At 44.2% G+C, this 20,419-nt stretch overlaps 1 protein-coding gene across 1 annotated transcript in view; it reads right to left on the bottom strand.

Annotated features, from left to right (window-relative positions):
• The window catches only part of CA4 (carbonic anhydrase 4), a 43,306-nt gene extending 24,215 nt beyond the window's left edge, over positions 1-19,091 (bottom strand). Inside the window, exon 1 of the mRNA XM_081945488.1 lies at positions 18,959-19,091. Within this exon, the coding sequence (XP_081801614.1) occupies positions 18,959-19,028 (70 nt within the window). The 5' untranslated portion in view covers positions 19,029-19,091. The remainder of the gene's footprint in view (positions 1-18,958) is intronic.
• Between the last annotated feature and the right edge of the window lie 1,328 nt (positions 19,092-20,419).

Genomic DNA, 20,419 nt, shown 5'->3' with positions numbered 1-20,419 from the left:
ACGTCTCTTTTCCCCTGTTTACCTTTCCCATTTCCCTACTATCTTTATTTTCATTTTATATTGTGAAACATGATGAAAATTGGAAGGAAAAAAAGTCTGAAGCACACTGGTTTAAAAGAAAAGGGAGGAGGAGTGAGCAAACAATTAAGATTTAGCAGGCCTTGTTCTTACACCCAGTTGGGAAGGCTTGAGGATGGAGAAAAAGGAAAAGAAATTGAGAAGAAATAAACTTTGTGTTAGATACTTGTTCTAACTACAGTGGTTTCCACCCAGGTCCGCTGTTCCGGTGGGAACCGAGTTTTAATCCTATTGGTCGAAGGGTCTGACAGCTCCCTATAAAAGGGCTGCTGTCAGACTCAACCTTCGCTGGATGGTTCTCACTTGTTGTACTTAATAAAGAGCTGTTGTTACCGTTAAGCCTGTGTGTGCCTATCCATTCCCCAATCTAACACTTTGGGATACAGGTAACCCTCGACTTACGACCACAATAGAGCCCGAAATTTCTGTTGCTAAGTGAGACAGTTGCGAAGTGAGCTTTGTCCCATTTTGCCACCTTTCTCGCTGCCGTTGTTAAGTGAATTGCTGCAATTGTTCAGTTAGTAACATGGCTGCTAAGTGAATCTGGCTTTCCCACTGACTTTTTGTTTGTCGCAAAGTGGACACTGCAACTGTCATAAATAAGAACCAGTTGCCAAGCATCTGATCACATGATTATGGGAATGCGGCAATGGCCATAAAAGTGGGAAATGGTCATAACATAGGTCACTTTTTAGATCCATGACTTTTTTCAGATTCATAACTTTTATTGTTTTAGAATAGAATAGCAGAGAAGAGAAGAGTTGAGTTGGAAGGGACCTTGGAGGTCTTCTAGTCCAACCCCCTGCTCAGACAGGAAAACCTATACCATTTGAGACAAATAATCAATGTATAAATTCAAAGAAAAAGAAAAATAGGAAATTAAGGGAAGGAAGAAGACGGGGAAAGAAAATGTAAGGTACAAGAGAAAAAAGCATTGACTTCCAACTCTTTTTAGCACAGTACAAGATAACAATATTACAACCTCATTTTTTTACTTTTACACAGTAGTAAATAACTAGCCATTGCTATAATAACCAATCTATCTAATCACCAAAACCAAAGTCAACGTTTCATTTTTTTTCTCCTCCCAAGCACAAAATCCAGAAGTGATATCCAAATAAAAAACACAATGAAATATATTCTCCTCTTTGAATAAACCAATCAGCTTAACCATTTCGGCTTTATCTGCCTAGTTGTGGAAATAATATATACTTCTGTTTGCACCTAATAATCTTTATCACCATTTATATTAACGAAATTCAAAACAAGTCACAAAAATAAGCCACTTTTTAGGGTGCCGTTGTAACTTGGGCCACTAAACGAATGGTTGTAAGTTGAGGACTATCTGTAGCCCTTGAGTTACGACCAAAAACTAACCCCAAGGTCATTGAGAGCAAGCACGAAGGGATGGATTCCCACTACAGGCTCTGTTCGTTGAGTTAGACCAGGGGTGTCAAACTCAAGGCCCAGGGGCCGGATCCTGCCCGCAGGGTGCTTAGAACTGGCCCACAGGACGGCCCTGGAAACAGTGAAGGACCAGCCCACAGTGCCGCTGCCTCTGCCAGTGAAAACGGAGCTCCATTTTAGCTAGCAGAGGGTTGCAGGAGACCATTGCAGCCAAAAACAGAGCTCTGTTTTCCCCGGCAGGGGATTACAGGAGGAAGTTGCAGCCGAAAACGGAGCATGGGAGACCATTTTTGCTGGCAGAGAGCTCTGGCCTGCATAGGCGCCCCCGACACACCCACCATGTCCACACACCCCCTGTCCCCCCCCCAAGGTCAAACACAGCCCTAATGCGGCCCAGGTTGCTTCTCTCTTTAATGGTGTTCTACCCATCTCTTCTTGTCCTGCTGCACAGATGCTTTGGAGAGTAGGTACCGTATTTTTCGGAGTATAAGACGCATCTTTCCCCCCCCCAAAAAGAGGGTGAAAATCTGGGTGCGTCTTATACTCCGAATGTAGCTCCACCACCTGCTCCGTGCGTCGGGTAGTCAGGTAATCCCCTACTCTCTGTGACAGCCCCTCAAATACTGGAAGGCTGCGATCCCGTCACCCCGGGTCCTTCTCTTCGATAGACTAGACTCCCGTTCAACCTCTTCACATTGCCAAGGTTGGCCAAAGCTGCTCCACTGTATATGTTTCAATTCTTGCATCCCTATGCGTTCCAGTTTTGCGGACGAGTTTGATTACAATTTGGGCTTTGAGATAAGGCCATCAAATATTTATATATCAGCCATTTGGTGGCTTTCTGTGGAAGTCATCACACAACATCTGATTCCCCCAGAATATCCCGGGGACTCTAGGGAGTTCCTTTCACTCCCCACCTCCAGCTTTGTTTCCTTCCTCCTATTAACCTTGAGGGAACCATGGCAAGCCACAAGCCTTGAATTGCAGCTAGAGTCCCTATCCTGCCCCCACAAGCCATTTCCTAGAATAACCTTTCCCCTTCCTAGGTTCCTTCTGGAGAATACAATGCAGGGAGGAATGTTATTTAAATCAGGCACACAGCCCACATGTGATTCTATCGGGGATTTGGCATAAGGTTAGAGGAGGAAAAAGGTCATTTATAAAACTCTTTACGGAAAAAAAAAACCCTTCCGTTTTTAAGGCCTTAATAATGCAAGTTGCATTTGCAATAACAGAATGCCCAGAGGTGGGTTTCACATAATTTTACCACCAGAAACTGTGAGCACGCGCACCTTCCGTGCATGCGCTTTGCTCACACACGCGGCTTGCACACATGCACGTCAGAAGTGGGTTGCTACCGGTTTGGCCCGGATCTGGCAAAGCGGTAGTGGAGGTAGTGGTGGCGGGAGGCTCCGCCCACCCGCCTGGACGCTTCTGGTCGTGCATAGAAGTGTTGCGAGCGCACGAGCAAACTGGCAGTAAAAATAATGGAAACCCACCACTGATGCGCGCGGCTTAGAATACGTGGCTAAATAGGATGGCATATTTATTATTTATTTATTTATTATTTATTTATTTATTTATTTATTTATTTATTTATTTATTTATTTATTTATTTATTTATTTATTTATTTATTTATTTATTTATTTATTTATTTATTTATTTATTTATTTATTTATTTATTTATTTATTTATTTATTTATTTATTTATTTATTTATTTATTTATTTATTTATTTATTTATTTATTTATTTATTTATTTATTTATTTATTTATTTATTTATTTGACTTCTTAGTCGCCCCCTCTCCCCCAAGGGACTCGGGGCGACGAACACTAGCAACGGTCACAACAATACAATATGGAGGAGGTGGAACAATAAATAAATAAATTACAATACTTTAAAACAATTAAAACCCCAATGATAGTTAAAGTTTAAAAATTAAAATTAACAATTAAAAATGCCCAAGAGGTGGAGAAGCTCTAAATTAAGCCAGGCCGGCTAGTCGGAACAGGTGGGTCTTAAGTTTCATACGGAAGGAGCGGAGGTCAGTTGTTGTCCTAATGTCTGGGGGGAGGTCATTCCAAAGGGTAGGGCCCATCACAGAGAAGGCCCTACTCCTGGGCACCGCCCTCTGACACTCTCTGGAGGACGGCACCCGGAGAAGTCCCTCTCTGTGCGAGCGAATAGGTCGCAGGGATGTGTGGGGCAGAATGCGATCCCACAGGTAACTAGGCCCTGTGCCATGGAGCGCTTTAAAGATGGTGACTAACACCTTGAAGCGCACCCGGTAGGCCACAGGAAGCCAGTGCAGCTCGCGCAGGAGAGGTGTTGTATGGGAGAACCTCGTTCTCCCCATAATTGCATAGAACCAGGGCGGTGTGGAGGGTGGGCCCACACGCAGGTTGCCACTACTGGTTCGCTTGAAGCAGTCCGAACCGGCTGAATACAGCCACTGGTAATGCCACCTCTGTGCTAGATTATCGGCTCTAAGGGATGGCTGCATGTTTCGCTGGTCACTGGTAGAATAGAAATTTGCCAACAGTGAGAACAATTAGCCAGTGGCCCAACTTGCCTCCAGAAGTTGTGAGTGCTTTATCACTGGAGGTTGGACAACCAATAGAATATAATGGAATGGAATAGAAGACTCCGGGGAGGGGAGGGGGTGGGCAGGGCCAGCCAGCCGTTCCAACTAATGGTTCAGCGAACCTGATGCAAAATTAGCATCCACTTCGCCCAAACCGGTCCGAACTGGCTGAATCTCACCCCTGAGTATATAAGTCTAAATGCTATTGCTATTGTTGTCCTGCCCTCTGGTGCTTTGGAAAAATAATTTGGCCCCCTCAAATATTGGAAGACTGCTATCATGTCCCCTCCTTAGTCCTTATTTTCATTAAACTAGACAGACTGAATTCCAGCAACCGTTCTTTATATGTTTTAGCCTCCAGGCCCCCAAATTCAGCTGCAGACCCCCGGTTGCTGCTTATAAAATGAGAAATGCCCCAGCTGCAGATCTGTCGGAGAGGGTGGGGCGGGGGGGGGTGAGGGTGGGGTGAAGCTGCGTGCTGGATGTGGGATGTACTTTGTGCTCCACAATGGGGTGTCCTTAACAAACAAAGGACGCCTCAGGAAAGGTGGAGAGAGCCGGGCTCTGTTTATGCGGCAATCTGCTAAGTCAATCAATCTTCTCCTGTATCTTTGCTGAAACTCCTTGCAGCGTCCAAGCACAGCTGGGCTGGAGTTGGCTGTCCCATTGCAAGGTCACATTACAAAAGGAGCGTCGGTTGTTTTTTGGCAGCCAGCTCCGTGAACGTGTAAGTCTGCAGCGGGACTTCACACACATGCAAATCCGGTTAAACACGCGTGCGCCTGTACAGGTAGCCTTCGACTCCAATTGAGCCCCAGGTTTTCTGCAGCTAAGCGAGACAGATGTTAAATGAGATTTGCCCCATTTTACAACTTTTCTAGCCCCCGTTGTTAAGTGAATCAGGGCCGTGGTTAAGTTCAGGGGTGGGCTTCAAAAATTTTAGCAAGGGGTTCTTTGCCTGGTTGCTGGGTGGCGTGGCCATGGTGGGCATAGCCTACTTGGCCTCCTGCACCATGGCGAGGGGGGGTGTTTTTGCCCTACCCCGGCTCTGGAGGATTTGCTTGAGCCTCCGGGAGGGGAAAAACAGCCTCCCCAGGCTTGGAAGGCCCTCTGGGCCCCCTTCCCGAACTTCTGGTGGGCCCATTTTTCACCCTCTCTGAGTCTCCGTACATGCCCTGAACTTACCTGCATCCAAAACAGGCTGCGTGGGGACTCCTGGGAGAGGATGGGCGAGGCCAGCCAGGAGTGGGATTTGGGGCTTCTCCAAACTGCACAGAATCTTAGCTAGAGGTTCTCCCGAACCCTTGCGAATCCCCAGCATCCCACCCCTAAGTTAGTCACACAGTTGTTAAGTGAATCTGGCTTCCCAGATGCCTTCGCTGATCAGAAGGTTGTGGGAGGGGATCACGTAACCCTGGAACATTGCAACTGTCATAAATGTGAGTCAGTTGCCATGCCTCTGAATTTGGATCACGTGATCACGCAGAGACTGCCACAGTCATGTGAAAAATGGTCATTAATCACTTTTTTTAAGTGCCGTTGTAACTTTGAACGGTCACTAAACGGTTTCTAAATGAATGGTTGTAAGGATGAAAGTTCATTCTCCAAAGCTTGTGGGTTGGTTTCCGAAAGTTTTGTTATCAGGCTAGGTAACATCATCAGGGGAGTTTAGGGGATGTCAGTGTTCTACTGTTTATAAGGGCTTTGTGTGGTCAGTAGGTCTTGTGACGTGTCACGTGTGAGTGTGACAAGTGAGGGTCAAGATCAGTGGTGGGATTTCCAAAATTTTTACTACCGGTTCTGTGGGCTTGGTAGGCGTGGCTTGGCGGGCGTGGCTTGGTAGGCATGGCTTGGCGGGCGTGGCTTGGCGGGCGTGTAGCAGGGGAATGATACTGCAAAATCCCCATTCCCTCCCCACTCCAGGGGAAGGATACTGCAAAATCCCCGCTCCAGGGGAAGGATATTGCAAAGTCTCCATTCCCACCCCACTCCAGGGGAAGGATACTGCAAAAATCTCCATTCCCTCCCCACCCTACTAACCTGCTTTCCAGCTCTGTTCTCCAGTGCAGAGCAACAGAAGAAGACCCAGCCAGTCAGCTGGGACACAGGAGGCAGTGAATAGATGGGGGCGTGGCCAGCCAGAGGTGGTATTTGTTGTTTCTCCGAACTACTCACAATTTCTGCTACCGGTTCCCCAGAACTGGTCAGAACCGGCTGAATACCCACCTCTGGTTGTGATGGGTCAGGTGTGGGTGTGTCATTGAGGGTCTTGTGATGGGGAAATCACAGCACGTTAAGGTCATTGGGAGGTGAACTGCTGGTTGGGGGGAGGCTTGCGTGGGTTGGTTGAGGGTTGGTGCCATCTCTGGTTAGCTGTGTGGTTGATTTGGATTCTGAGAAGTTCCTCGGATGGTTGTAGGTCAGTGTGTCTGTTGATGATTGTAAGACATTTATTTCAGTACCATTGTAACAGTCACTAAACAAATGGATGTACGGGAGAAGATTCGTTCTCCAAGCTTGTGGGCTGGTTTCCAAACATATCATTACTAGGCCGAGTCCCTTCGGGGAGAGGGGGCGGTCTAGAAATCTAATTAAAATAAATAAATAATAATAAAATAAGTAACATTTTCATTGGAGTTTAGGGGATGTCAGTGTCACTGTTCCTCTATTTATAAGGGCTTCAGGTGTGAGTGTGAGAAGTGAGGCCCTTGTGATAGGTCAGGCGTGAGTCACCAATGAGAATTTTGTAATGGGTCTTGTGATGGGGAGGTTACATCAGGTGAGATGAACTGCTAGAGGGGTGGAGTTGCATGGGTTGGTTGAGCGTCGGTGCCGTCTCTGGTTGGCTGGCTGGATTCTGAGGGGTCTGTAGGCTGGTTGTAGGTCAGGGGTGCCACACTCGATTTCATTGAGGGCTGCATCAGGGTTGTGTTTGACCTCAGGGGACCAGAGTGAGCGTGGCCAGCTTGATGTCACTCATGTCAGGGGTGAGAGTGGTGGCCCGAGCACTCTTCAAATGAAAACGAGCTCACGAGCTCCGTTTTCACCTGCGACAGCCTCCTGCAACCCTTTGCCAGACAAAATGGAGCTCCGGACAGGGTGAGTGTGGACCAGGTGGGTGTGGATTGGGTGGGCGTGGCCAGCTCGCCATCACTCTTGTCAGGGGCACCTGTGCTGGCCTGAGCGCCCAGCCAGCAAAAATGGGCTCCCCAGTTCCGTAAAAATAGAACTCGGGAGGGCCACCTGCAGCCCTCCCGAGTTCCGTTTTTGGTTGCGATGGCCTCCTGCAACCCTCTGTTAGCAAAAAGAGAGCTCCATTTTCTCTTGCAGAGGCACTGTGGGCCAGTCCTTCGTTGTTTCCAGGGTGGCCCCACAGGCCAGAGCTAAGCACCCCGGGGCCCAGATCTGGCCCCTGGGCCTTGAGTTTGACACCCCTGTTGTAGGTCAATGTGTCTGTTGATGGAATTGCTTGTGGAATGCCCTAATTGTCTTGGAAATCCAACTTTCAGAATTTGCAGGAATTTAGGACACCGGTGTCCCAAGTTATCTGCACCATGTGGAATTAAACTTATTAAAGTCCTGCTTCCTGGCTTGGTGTTTCCTTCTACTTGGAACTGGCAACTTGACAAGTGGAGAGTTTGCAGAAAATGCTGGGCTTGCCTGTTTCTCTTCCTAAGAAGCCAATATGATACCCTCCCCCCCCCCCCCCCCAAAAGATGTTGAGACTCCAGATAGAATACAGAGCAGAGAAACAAAGAGGATAAGAAGTCTGGAGATTAAAATGTACGGTGAACGATTGAGGGAATCGGCTATGTTTAGTCTAACGAAGACGGGGATGATATGCTAGCAGACTTCAATAATTGAGGGGCTGCCACAAAGAAGGGGAGGTCAACCTGTTCTCTAAAGCACCCAAGGGATGAACAAGAATTACCATATTTTTCGGAGTATAAGACGCACTGGAATATGATGCACCAAGATTTTGAAGAGGCAAATTTAAAAAAAAGTTTTTGCACTCTGCAAACCTCTCCAAAACGGCCCATTTTTCACAAAAATGGGCCCATTTCCTTTCAAAAAAAGGGCATGAATAGCCTTTAGGAGGCTTATAGAGTGCTCCTAGGGGTTTTGGGGGGGGGCAATTGAGCACAAAACAGCCTGTTTTTCCCTTATTTCTGCTCTCCCCAGCCCCTAGGAGCACTCTGGAAGCCTCCTACAGGCTCTGCAAGGCAATTTTGGTGAAGGGGGCTGGGTTTCGGGAGGCAAAAAATGCTGTATTCAGTGTATAATGGTGCACCCAGATTTTTTGAGGGGAAAAAGTGCATCTTATACTCTGAAAAATATGGTAACAGGTGGCAGATCATCGAAGAGGTCTTCCAAGTCCAACTTGGAAATAAGAAGGAATCTCCTGACTGAGATTTGATAAAAGCCCAGAAAGTCTTTTTCATTTGCTTGCACACAAGAGTTTTTCCCAAACTGAAGGCTAAAACATATGAAGAACAGTTGCAAGAATTGGGTTTGTCTAGGCCAGGAGTCGGCTACCTTAAACACTCAAAGAACCATTTGGACCTGTTTCCCACAGAAAAGAAAACCCCGGGAGGCACAAAAACCTTCCCACGCCTGACAATTTCCTGAGCAGTCACAGAACTCACATATGTAGTGGTGTTATCTTCTGAAACTTTTCTTTTCTTGAATTTATCTATGGTTGGCCTACTGGGGGTCGAAAAGCTCAATAAATCGCGTACAATACAATACAATAGCAGAGTTGGAAGGGACCTTGGAAGTCTTCTAGTCCAACCCCCTGCCTAGGCAGGAAACCCTATACCGTTTCAGACAAATGGTTCTCCAACATCTTCTTAAAGACTTCCAGTGTTGGGGCATTCACAACCTCTGGAGGCAACTTCTGTTCCACTGATTCATTGTTCTAACTGTCAGGAAATTCCTCCTCAGTTCTAAGTTGCTTCTCTCCTTGATTAGTTTCCACCCATTGCTTCTTGTTCTACCCTCAGGTGCCTTGGACAATAGCTTGACTCCCTCTTCTTTGTGGCAACCCCTGAAATATTGGAACACTGCTATCATGTCTCCCCTAGTCCTTCTTTTCATCAAACTAGACATATCCAGTTCCTGCAACCATTCTTCATATGTTTTAGTCTCCAGTCCTAATCCTCTTTGTTGCTCTTCTCTGCACTCTTTCTAGAGTCTCCACATCTTTTCTATATTGTGATGACCCAGACCAGCTCTGTGCTGGAAACACCTGCTTATTCACGGAAAGACTGAAACCAGACCTCATGGTTGTGCTTGGTACAGCATAGGGGAAAGGTTGATGGGAGGGGCAACTCCCCCACTCACTCATTAACTCAAATTAGTAATGCAGCATGTAAACACCATGAGAAGAGGGGATGACCTTTGCACTCACAACCTGGTTAGATAATTTCCAATGCCCCAATCATTCTTCACTCCGCCTAAGACTGAATCAGTCCCATCTGCACCTGAAGGCCACCAAACTTGGTGGACTTCACCTCTAGTCAAGATAGGCTAGGAACAATACAATACAATAGCAGAGTTGCAAGGGACCTTGGAGGTCTTCTAGCCCAACCCCCTGCCTAGGCAGGAAACCCTATAGCATTCCAGACAAATGGCTATCCAACTTCTTCTTAAAGACTTCCAGTGTTGGGGCATTCACATCTTCTGGAGGCAACTTCTGTTCCACTGATTAATTGTTCTAACTGTCGGGGAATTTCTCCTCAGTTCTAAGTTGCTTCTCTCCTTGATTAGTTTCCACCATTGCTTCTTGTCCTGCTCTCAGGTGCCTTGGAGAATAGTTTGACTCTCTCTTCTTTGGGGCAACCCCTGAGATATTGGAAGACTGCCTATCATGTCTCCCCTAGTCCTTCTTTTCATTAATGGGAGTTGTAGTCTACCATCCTTGGCAAGGGGTGAATAACAGAAAAATAGAATTGGAAGGGACCTTGGAGGTCTTCTAGTCCAACCCACTGCTCAAGCAGGAGACCCTATGGAGATGAGGAAACAGGTCGCTTAAAGAATTGGGGGAAAGAATTTAGATGAAAATCTCCCAAATATAAAACCTAAAGGCAGTTCTGGGATACAATTCCTGAGTCATTACAGAGCAACATTAGAGCAGCAAAGGGACGCTTTGAATAAAAGCTAAGAGCCTCGGATGAGTTCCAAGCCAAAAATTTCTCCTGTATTTTTAGCTGCTGTTCCAACTTGGTTTGATAAGCGGAAATGGACTTTCAAGACTTCCTGAGAGACAAGAGATATTCAATGCAATTCCCAAGAGGGTTTAGGGCTGGGGGTGTCCTAATTTAAGATCAAGATAAGCCAAGGGTGTGTGCAGATGTTTTGTATTTTGTTGAATTATGGCCTCTCAAGCAGAGCGTGCTTCTTTTTGTGGTCTCCCCACGTTTTGTACCCGTGTTAATCCTAGATCCTGAGATTTATGCTTTGCTAGGAGTTTAAGGGCAATTTCACTCCATTTTAATCACTTTAGTTGGAAACTCCTTAACCAATTCCGTTGTATTTATTTTGTACAATGACAATAAAGGCTACACTATACATGGAAAGAGATGCTATGTAGGTATTAGAATGCAGGTATTAGAATGATAGATAAGTTGACATTTTAGAATATGATGGTCAAAGATAACCATACAACACGAACACTGTTTAAAATAGTATACATGTTATTTGTTTTTTAACCTTTGTTTCATGGCAAGTGGAGTGCCAGGACAATTACACCGTATTCAATATATTTATATGTAAACAATAAAAATATATGTTTTTTTTAAAAAAGAGCAATTTTATTCTTTTTAAGCAATATTCAGTTATTCCCAGTCAATCAATGATATACTCAAAAACCATATGCTCTCTTAAGCCATGGTTTATTCATAGAATAGAATAGAACAGAACAGAAGAGAGCAAAACAGAAGAGAATGGATCTTGGAGGTCTTCTAGTCCAGCCCCCTGCTCAACCTATACCAGAATCTATACCAGTGATGTAATTGTAGTGCCCAAAGCCTGCGTGAAACTCCAACGCAATGCAAGCACCTTGCCGCGCATGCCCCCTGCCTTCTCCTTGCCCATTTTTGGTTTCCAGGTTGATGCAGGAGGCCTTCCAGGCCCAAAATTGGGTGGAGGGGGGCACGCAAGGTCCCAAAATGCAACGCGAGCACCGCCACCCCGCATGCGTTGCAGAGAACCGAAGACTAGCTTGCCAGCGGGAGTCCTGCATCCATGCATGCATGGTGGAGCTGGGCTGGGCTGGCGTGACGGCTGGCGTGCCTGCGGAGAGGGCTCAGCGGGCCACCTGTAGCACACGTGCCATGGGTTAGCGATCATGGACCTTTACCATTTCAGACAAGTGACTGTCCAGTCTCTTCTTAAAACCTCCAGTGATGGGGTATTTACAGTGGTTTTGTAAAATGCAAAATGGTTTTGTAGCTTTGGAGTGGATTAAAAAGAAAACTGTGGTCCTTTATTAAGACGGGGAATTTGCAACAGTGAGTGGTCCCAGTTTTAAAAAAAGATTTGGTAAATCCATAGAAGAAAAAGCTGTCAGTAATGGCATTGAGGGATCACGGCTGGATACCACTTTCTTAACCTTGAGATTTTTAAGTTGGGTGGACTTCAACTCCCAGAATTCCCCAGCAAGCAGGTTTTAAGCTATGTAGACTTCAACTCCCAGAATTCCCCAGCAAGCAGGTTTAAATTATGTAGACTTCAACTCCCAGAATTCCTCAGCAAGTATGTTTTAAGCTGTGTAGACTTCAACTCCCAGAATTCCCCAGCAAGCAGGTTTAAATTATGTAGACTTCAACTCCCAGAATTCCTCAGCAAGTATGTTTTAAGCTGTGTAGACTTCAACTCCCAGAATTCCCCAGCAAGCAGGTTTAAGTTGTGTGGACTTCAACTCTCAGAATTCCCTAGCAAGCAGGTTTAAATTATGTAGACTTCACTCCCAGAATTCCTCAGCAAATATGTTTTAAGCTGTGTAGACTTCAACTCCCAGAATTCCCCAGCAAGCAGGTTTACGTTGTGTGGACTTCAATTCCCAGAATTCCTCAGCAAGTATGTTTTAAGTTGTGTGGACTTCAACTCTCAGAATTCCCTAGCAAGCAGGTTTTAATTATGTAGACTTCAACTCCCAGAATTTCCCAGCAAGCATGGTTTACGTTGTGTGAATTTTAATTCCCAGAATTCCTCAAACAACATTTTAAATCCTCAAATTTAAAGTGCATGTACTTCAACTCCCAGAATTCCCCAGCATAATTTAATTTAATTCTGGGAGCTAAACCCACACATCTTAAAGTTGCCAAGGTTAAGAAACACTATTTTAAGCCTTTCAGGAGTATCCATGAAAACAAAATGCTCCACTAAGGAAAGCTTTGGCCATGCTATTTTGATTTAGTTGCTTGCTTTTGCCATGATTTAAAATATATTTACAATTTGAATGTTGTTTTGTCTTTTTCCAAAGCGGAAACTTTCTGATCTCCATGTTTATGAACCTGTCCTTAGTTGTTAATCGGCTTTTAATAATCTTTCCTTTTTTGTCTTCACTGGTTAATGTTTGTTTAGATCTCTGTATCTGAATGACAAGGTTCATTTCCAATGTTTTTACAGCCCTTACAAAGCTTATAAGCCAAGAGGAAAAGTTGATAAGGTGTTTTTTTCCCCTCCCTTCTCTTCTGTTAGTTTGAAAAGCTTGATAGGACTCCAGAAAAGCCTTAGATAAAATCTTTCGCATTCGCTGGAAAAGGAACTAGTCCTCATGGTTAAATGCCGATGACAAATTGGCATTTACACGACAACTGTCAGCAAGGGACTCAGAGGCAATGACATACAATATGATAAAGATAAAGGTTCCCTTCCCACATAGTATGTGCTAGTTGTTTCCGACTCTAGGGGGCGGTGCTCATCTCCGTTTTAAAGCCAAAGAGCCAGCGCTGTCCGAAGACGTCTCCGTGGTCATGTGGCCTGCATGACTCAACACCGAGGGCGCACGGAGCGCTGTTCCCTTCCCACCAAAGGTGGTTCCTATTTTTTCTACTTTTATTTTTACATCCTTTTGAACTGCTAGTTTGGCAGAAGCTGGGACAAGTAACGGGAGCTCACTCCGTTACCCGGCGCTAGGGATTCGAACTGTCAAACAGCCAAACTTTTTGATTGACAAGCCCAGCATTTTAGCCACTGAGCCACCCTTGAGATGTACGATATGACAACTTAATATTCCTTAGTTTTGGTTTTCTAAATTTTAACTGCCTTAGAGGCAATGACAAATATTTTATATAGTTCTAGGACTTTTTAATACACTGTACAAGAGAGACAGAACAATTGTTGTGCATAGTTCAAGCACTGATTGCCATATTGTCCTTTTGCATTTTTATGCCGAATTGGAAATGTTTTTGTGGTTAATTTATTTCCCGGGCTTTGTTGAGTTACTTTGAAAAAAAATTAAAAAGCAAACAAGAATGCAAATAAAATAGGCAAACGGATAAAGTGATACTGGGTCTATATTGATTGGCTAACTACTAAGAAATTAATTAGGGAGTAGAGTAGAGTAGAGTAGAGTAGAGTAGAGTAGAGTAGAGTAGAGTAAATGAAATAATATGAAATGAAATGAAGAGAAGATTATACAACACTATACTACACTATATTATAGTATATTATATTAACATCAGAATAACAGAGTGGGAAGGGAATTTGGAGGTCTTCTTATCCAACGCCCTGCTCAAGCAGGAGACTCAAAGTAGTATAATAAGATATGACATTTCTATTTCTATTAAGGCAGAATTTAATCCATTTCTCCTTTTATTCTCAACCTCCTCCAGTTCTGTGCCCTGATTTTTGCATCCTCCTTTCTAATTTAAACATATTCACAGATATTTATAATATACTTCTGTGTTTTTGCCAAGCTGCTATTGACAAGATTAGTTATTTATTCAAGAATTACTTTTCTCGATCCAAGAAAAACAAGACAAACCTTTCTTCTAACTGTCTAAACAATACTGGCATATCAAGATAAGCTTTTTTAAAAAAAATTTTTAAAAACCGAAACACGCTTCTCAGGAATTTAGGCTGCAAGCTTCAAACATAATCAGGCCAGTACATTTCACACCGTGAAACTTCCTTGCGGGTAAACATGGATAAAGTGACAGAGTTAAGTTAACGGAGGCACTCTGGATAATGGCCAGTCCGTAGATGTCTTATGAAATAACTTGCAGTCATAAAACACTCACAAATGAAGGAATCCGAACAGTATAAAATATATTTCTAAATCAATAAATTGGGAACTGATGTTAAACTGGATACATTCATCTCAAATTTGGGCAGCCAAGTTGGCAACTTTTTCTGACAGCTCAGTCCAAATTTCACACTGGGTGGGTGGGATGAAAACTTGGCTATTTTGTTCATAAATGAATAACAGAATTGGAAGGGACTGTGGATGTCTTCTAGTCCAACCCCCTGCTCAAGCAAGGGACCTTATAATGCTAAAGACAAAAGGTTCTCCAACATCTTAAAAACTTCCAGTGTTGGGAGCATTCACAACTTCTGGAGGCAAATCGTTCCACTGATTTAAGTGTTCTCACGTCAGGGAATTTCTCCTTAGTTCTAAGTTGCTTCTCTCCTTAATTAGTTTCCACCCATTGCTTCTTGTCCTACCCTCAGATGCCTTGGAGAATAGTTTGACTCCCTCTTCTTTGGGGCAGCCCCTGAGATATTGGAAGGTTGCTGTAAGGTCACCCCAAGTCCTTCTTTTCATTACACTAGACATACCCAATTCTTGCAACCATGTTTTAACCACCAACTTGGGGGAAACGTCTCTGTGTTGCATAGGAAGCCAATTAAAAAGGCTTTGCTGACTTTTATGCAAATCTCTCCAGCTGTGCTCAAACCCATCGGCTCTAGTCTGATTTATCTATCACCTCCCAATTTTATAATGCTAACATCAGAGGGAGGAATGGACAGTCGGTCAGTCAATGGGTGTAATTTGCATATCCACCCTTTTTCTGCAGAATTCATTTCAGGGTTGAACTCATGAAAAATAGCCAGCTCTGATTTAATTTCAAGCACCAACGACAAAAAAATGCTGTTGGGTTTTTGGTCATATGAAATGATCCCCCCCCCCCCAAATCTGACTCATCTCTTATCTATTCTAGAGAAGAGATTCTTTCTCCCACTTCTTCCCATTACTTGCTTTTGGGGGCGGGGGGGATGGTGGTCTCAAAAGTGCTTTTTTCTTTTTCTTTCCCCCCCCAATTTATTATTTTTTATTCTTTTACGTACCATTTTCATTATTATTATTCTTTTCAGTTGTCATTCTTATATATTTGTTATTTCATTTAATAGCTTATAATATACAGTTTGGGTTGCTTTATTTATCATCCCTTCCTCCTGTTGTAACACCATCTTATTTTCCCTTACTTTTCTCCCTCCCTCCCTTCTCTACTTCCTTCCTTCCTCCTCTCCTTCCCCTTCTTTCTTCCTTTCCCTTTCTCCTACTCCTACTCTTCCCCTTCCCCTTCCTACCCTCTCCTTCCCTTTCTCTCCCTTCCATCCTCCTCTCCTTTCCCTTTCTTTTCACCCTCCCTCCCTTCTCTACTTTTTTCCTTCCTCTTCTCCTTCCCCTTCCTTCTTCCCTTCCCTTTCTCCTACTCTTACTCTTCCCCTTCCTACCCTCTCTCCTTCTCTTTCTCTCCCTTCCACCCTCTTCTCCTTTTCCTTTCTTTTCACCCTCCCTCCCTTCTCTACTTCCTTCCTTCCTCCTCTCCTTCCCCTTCCTTCTTCCTTTCCCTTTCTCCTACTCCTACTCTTCCCCTTCCCCTTCCTACCCTCTCCTTCTCTTTCTCTCCCTTCCATCCTCCTCTCCTTTTCCTTTCTTTTCACCCTCCCTCCCTTCTCTACTTCCTTCCTTCATCCTCTCCTTCCCCTTCCTTCTTCCCTTCCCTTTCTCCTACTCCTACTCTTCCCCTTCCTACCCTCTCTCCTTCTCTTCCTCTCCCTTCCATCCTCCTCTCCTTTTCCTTTCTTTTCACCCTTCCTCCCTTCTCTACTTCCTTCCTTCCTCCTCTCCTTCCCCTTCCTCCTTCCCTTCCCTTTCTCCTACTCTTCCTCTTCCCCTTCCTACCCTCTCTCCTTCTCTTTCTCTCCCTTCCACCCTCCTCTCCTTTCCCTTTCTTTTCACCCTCCCTCCCTTCTCTACTTTTTTCCTTCCTCCTCTCCTTCCCCTTCCTTCTTCCCTTCCCTTTCTCCTACTCTTCCCCTTCCCCTTCCTATCCTCTCTCCTTCTCTTCCTCTCCCTTCCATCCTCCTCTCCTTACCTCTTTCTTCTTTCCCCCCGCCTTCCTTTCATTCTCTCTCCCTTTCTTTTTCTATTGTTGTAGGTGTCTCTTTCAAATCTCGGTTTACGTTTCCTTGGGATGGTATTTCCATAAACCCAAATATAATTTGGTATCATTTCTTCTTTCCTTACCTGGGGAAGGGAAGGATTTATATTCCTTACAATAATGAGAAGCTATCTGCAAGGAGTATAAATCCTTCCCCACCATCCAGTCAGAGCAGAAGAAGCTTCTTGGGGGAGAAGTGAAACGTCTTCAAAGGAAAACCAGAAAGTCCAGTTGCCTCTTGAAAAAAAAACACCTTTGGGATAACCATGACCTGGATGACGGAGAATCTCCATAGACATTTGCTTTTTTGCATGTTTTTCAACCTGTCCCTGAACTTGGGACTTTTTGCACGTAACGAAAGAAGTCTGCCTCACACCATCTTTCATGCTCAAATGGTCGTTTAGGTTTCAGTTGATGTTTATATCAATCGGTATATCAGTAGGGGGACATGATAGCAGTATTCCAGTATTTTGAGGGGCTGCCACAAAGAAGGGGTGGTGGTCAACGTATTCTCCAAAGCACCAGAAGAAAGAATGGATGGAAACTCATCAAAGAGAGAAGCGACCAGGAATGAAGAAGAAACTTCCTAACAGTGAGGACAATTAAGCAGTACAATACAATACAATAGCAGAGTTGGAAGGGAGCTTGGAGATCTTCTAGTCCAACCCCTTGCCTAGGCAGGAAACCCTATACCATTTCAGACAAATGGCTATCCAACATCTTCTTAAAGACTTCCAGTGATGGAGCCTTCACAACTTCTGGAGGCAACTTTTGTTCCACTGATTAATTGTTCTAACTGTCAGGAAGTTTCTCCTCAGTTCTAAGTTGCTTCTCTCCTTGATTAGTTTCCACCCATTGCTTCTTGTTCTACCCTCAGGTGCTTTGGAGAATAGTTTGACTCCCTCTTCTTTGTGGCAACCCCTGAGATATTGGAACACTGCTATCATGTCTCCCCTGGTCCTTCTTTTCATTAAACTAGACCTACCCAGTTCCTGCAACCGTTCTTCATATGTTTTAGCCTCCAGTCCCCTGATCCTCTTTGTTGCTCTTCTCTGCACTCTTTCTAGAGTCTCTACATCTTTTCTACATCGTGGTGACTAAAACTGAATGCAGTATTCCAAGTGTGGCCTTACCAAGACATTATAAAGTGGTATTAACCCTTCACGTGATCTTGATCTTGATTCTATCCCTCTATTGATGCAGCCTAAAACTGTGTTGGCTTTTTTGGCAGCTGCTGCACACTGCTGGCTCATATTTAAATGGTTGTCCACTAGAACTCCAAGATCCCTCTCACAGTTACTACTATTGGAACAGCTTGCCACCAGAAATCATGGCCACTCCATCTCTGGAGGTTTTTAAGAAGAGACTGGACAGTCACTTATCTGAAATACTATAGTCTCCTGGACTAGAAGACCTCCAAGGTCCCTTTCAGCTCTATTTTGATTGAGATTGATTGGGTTTTTTTTAAAAAAAATCCAGAAATATTTGGGCCAATACTTGGAAAAAAATATCAAGGAGAGCTTTTAGCAAAGTCTTAGTGTCACTCAGTCTCAGTCTCTCTCTCTCTCTCCTTCTCCCTCCCGTCCACTCCCTCTTTCTCTGTTTCTCTCCCTCCCTCTTTCTCCCTCCCTCTCTCTCTCTCTCTCCTTTTTTATTTTTCTCTCTTTCTTTCTTTCTCTCTTTCTTTTTCTTTCCCTCTTTCTTTCTTTTTCTTTCTTTCTCTTCCTCACTTTCTCTTTTTCTTTCTCTCTCTTTTTCTTTTTCTTTTTCTTTCTCTCTCTCGTTCTTTCTTTCTCTCTTCCTCTCCCTCCCTTTCTTTCTCTCCCTTTTTCTCTTTCTCTCCCTTTTTCTCTTTTTCTCCCTCTTTCTCTCTTTTTCTTTCCCTCTTTTTCTTTCTCTCTCTTTTCTTTTTCTTTCTTTCTTTCACTCTCATTTCTCTCTCTCTCGTTCTTTCTTTTTCTTTCCATCTTTCTCTTTTTTTTCTTTTCTCTCTCTCTCTTTCTCTCTTTCATTCTCTCTTCCTCCCTCCGTCTCTCCCTCTCTTTCTTTTCTTTCTCTCCAGGGAGAAATCTGATGCAAGGCGCATCGTGACAGCATTGCGCGGTTACAGCTACTGCGGAGAATCGAGGTGACGGATCATTACAGCGGCAGCTGGAGAGGAATCAAACTAGAGATCGCGGGACTTCTTGGCAACGCGGAGTCCAAGATTCCACGCTAAGCTCGGGAGCAAACGTCCCAGGACGACGCAGCCCCACGCAGGAGAAACCCACACACCACCAGCCCAGCTCAGTCCGAATCTGCGTAAAAACCCCTGAAAATAAACACTGCCCCCCAACCCCCTCCTGTCCCCAGTGGGCTTAGTCACCCAGCTTTCTTCCGACTTCCAAGGGCGCTTCCGAAAAGCAGGATTTTGCAAGAGGGAGGGGAAAAATATTCTTTGCAAAAGAAATAAATGCAGCATCTCGGAAAATCCACGCTGGAAGAAGACTCACCTTCCGAGGCTGCGGCTGCAAAGGCGGAATAGCCCAGGAGGAGGAAAGCCAAACCGGGAAGACCATCCATGGCTCCTCCGGCGAATGGGCTGCAAAGACCCCGCGTGAAGCCTTCGCGTTGGTGTACCTGGGCTTTTATAGCGGAGGGAGGCATGCCTCCATCACCCCCCCTCCTGGCCCTGAACGGGCAGCTCCTCCCCCTTTTAATCCCTCCGGCGATCGAGGGCGATAAGGCTCTGCTCCCCTTTCACCGTCCCTGCATTTCCTCCACACCCCTTAATGAGGGGCTGTCAAAAGGAGCCAGGCGCCGCCGAGCAGCCGCGTCCGATTCCCCGAGCGAAACTTTTGGCTTTTCGGAAACTCACCTGCGGCGCCCCGGCCGGAGCGGCAAGGGAAAAGGTGCTTTGCTCCGGGCCGCCTCTTCTGCAGTTTGAACCCGCTTGGCTCCGGTTGTTTTTAATATGTCGAGTCAGCGTATGTGCGTGCATGCGTGCGTGTATCTGCATGAAAATATATATAAATCGAGGAAGACACACACCATCCCTAAGGGTGAAAAAGGATTTTAAATATATATATATTCTGTCTGTCTGTCTGTCTGTTTCTCTCTCTCTCTGTCTCATCTATATCTGTCTGTCTGTCTGTCTGTCTGTCTGTCTGTCTGTCTATCTATCTATCTATCTATCTATCTATCTATCTATCTATCTATCTATCTATCTATCTATCTCTATATGTCTATCTATCTATTTAACCTCTATCTATCTATCTATCTATCTATCTATCTATCTATCTATCTATCTATCTATCTATCTATCTATCTATCTATCTATCTATCTATCTAATCTATATCTTTCTGTCTATCTATTTAATATCTATCTATCTATCTATCTATCTATCATCTATCTATCTAATCTATATCTATCTAATCTATATCAATACAATAGCAGAGTTGGAAGGGACCCTGGAGGTCTTCAATCCAACCCCCTGCCTAGGCAGGAAACCCTATACCGTTCCAGACAAATCTATCTATCTATCTATCTATCTATCTATCTATCTATCTATCTATCTATCTATCTATCCATCCTATATCTATCTATCTATCTATCTATCTATCTATCTATCTATCTATCTATCTAATCTCTATCAATCTACCAACCTACCTATCTGTCTATTTAATCTATCTATCTATCTGTCTGTCTGTCTGTCTATCCTATATCTATCTATCTAATCTATATCAATCTACCTACCTACCTATCTGTCTATTTAATCTATCTATCTATCTATCTATCTATCTATCTATCTATCTATCTATCTATCTATCCCTCTGTCTGTCTATCTATCAATTTAATCTATAACTATCTATCTATCTATCATCTATCTATTAATCTATCTATCTATCTGTTTAACCTATCTCTATCTATCTATCTATCTAATCTATATCTATCTAATCTATATCAACACAAT

Source organism: Natrix helvetica (assembly GCF_964273705.1).
Source record: "Natrix helvetica genome assembly, chromosome: 2".
Lineage (NCBI taxonomy): Eukaryota > Metazoa > Chordata > Lepidosauria > Squamata > Natricidae > Natrix > Natrix helvetica.
Note: the sequence above shows the minus strand (reverse complement) of the source record. Positions and strands in the feature narration are given on the sequence as shown.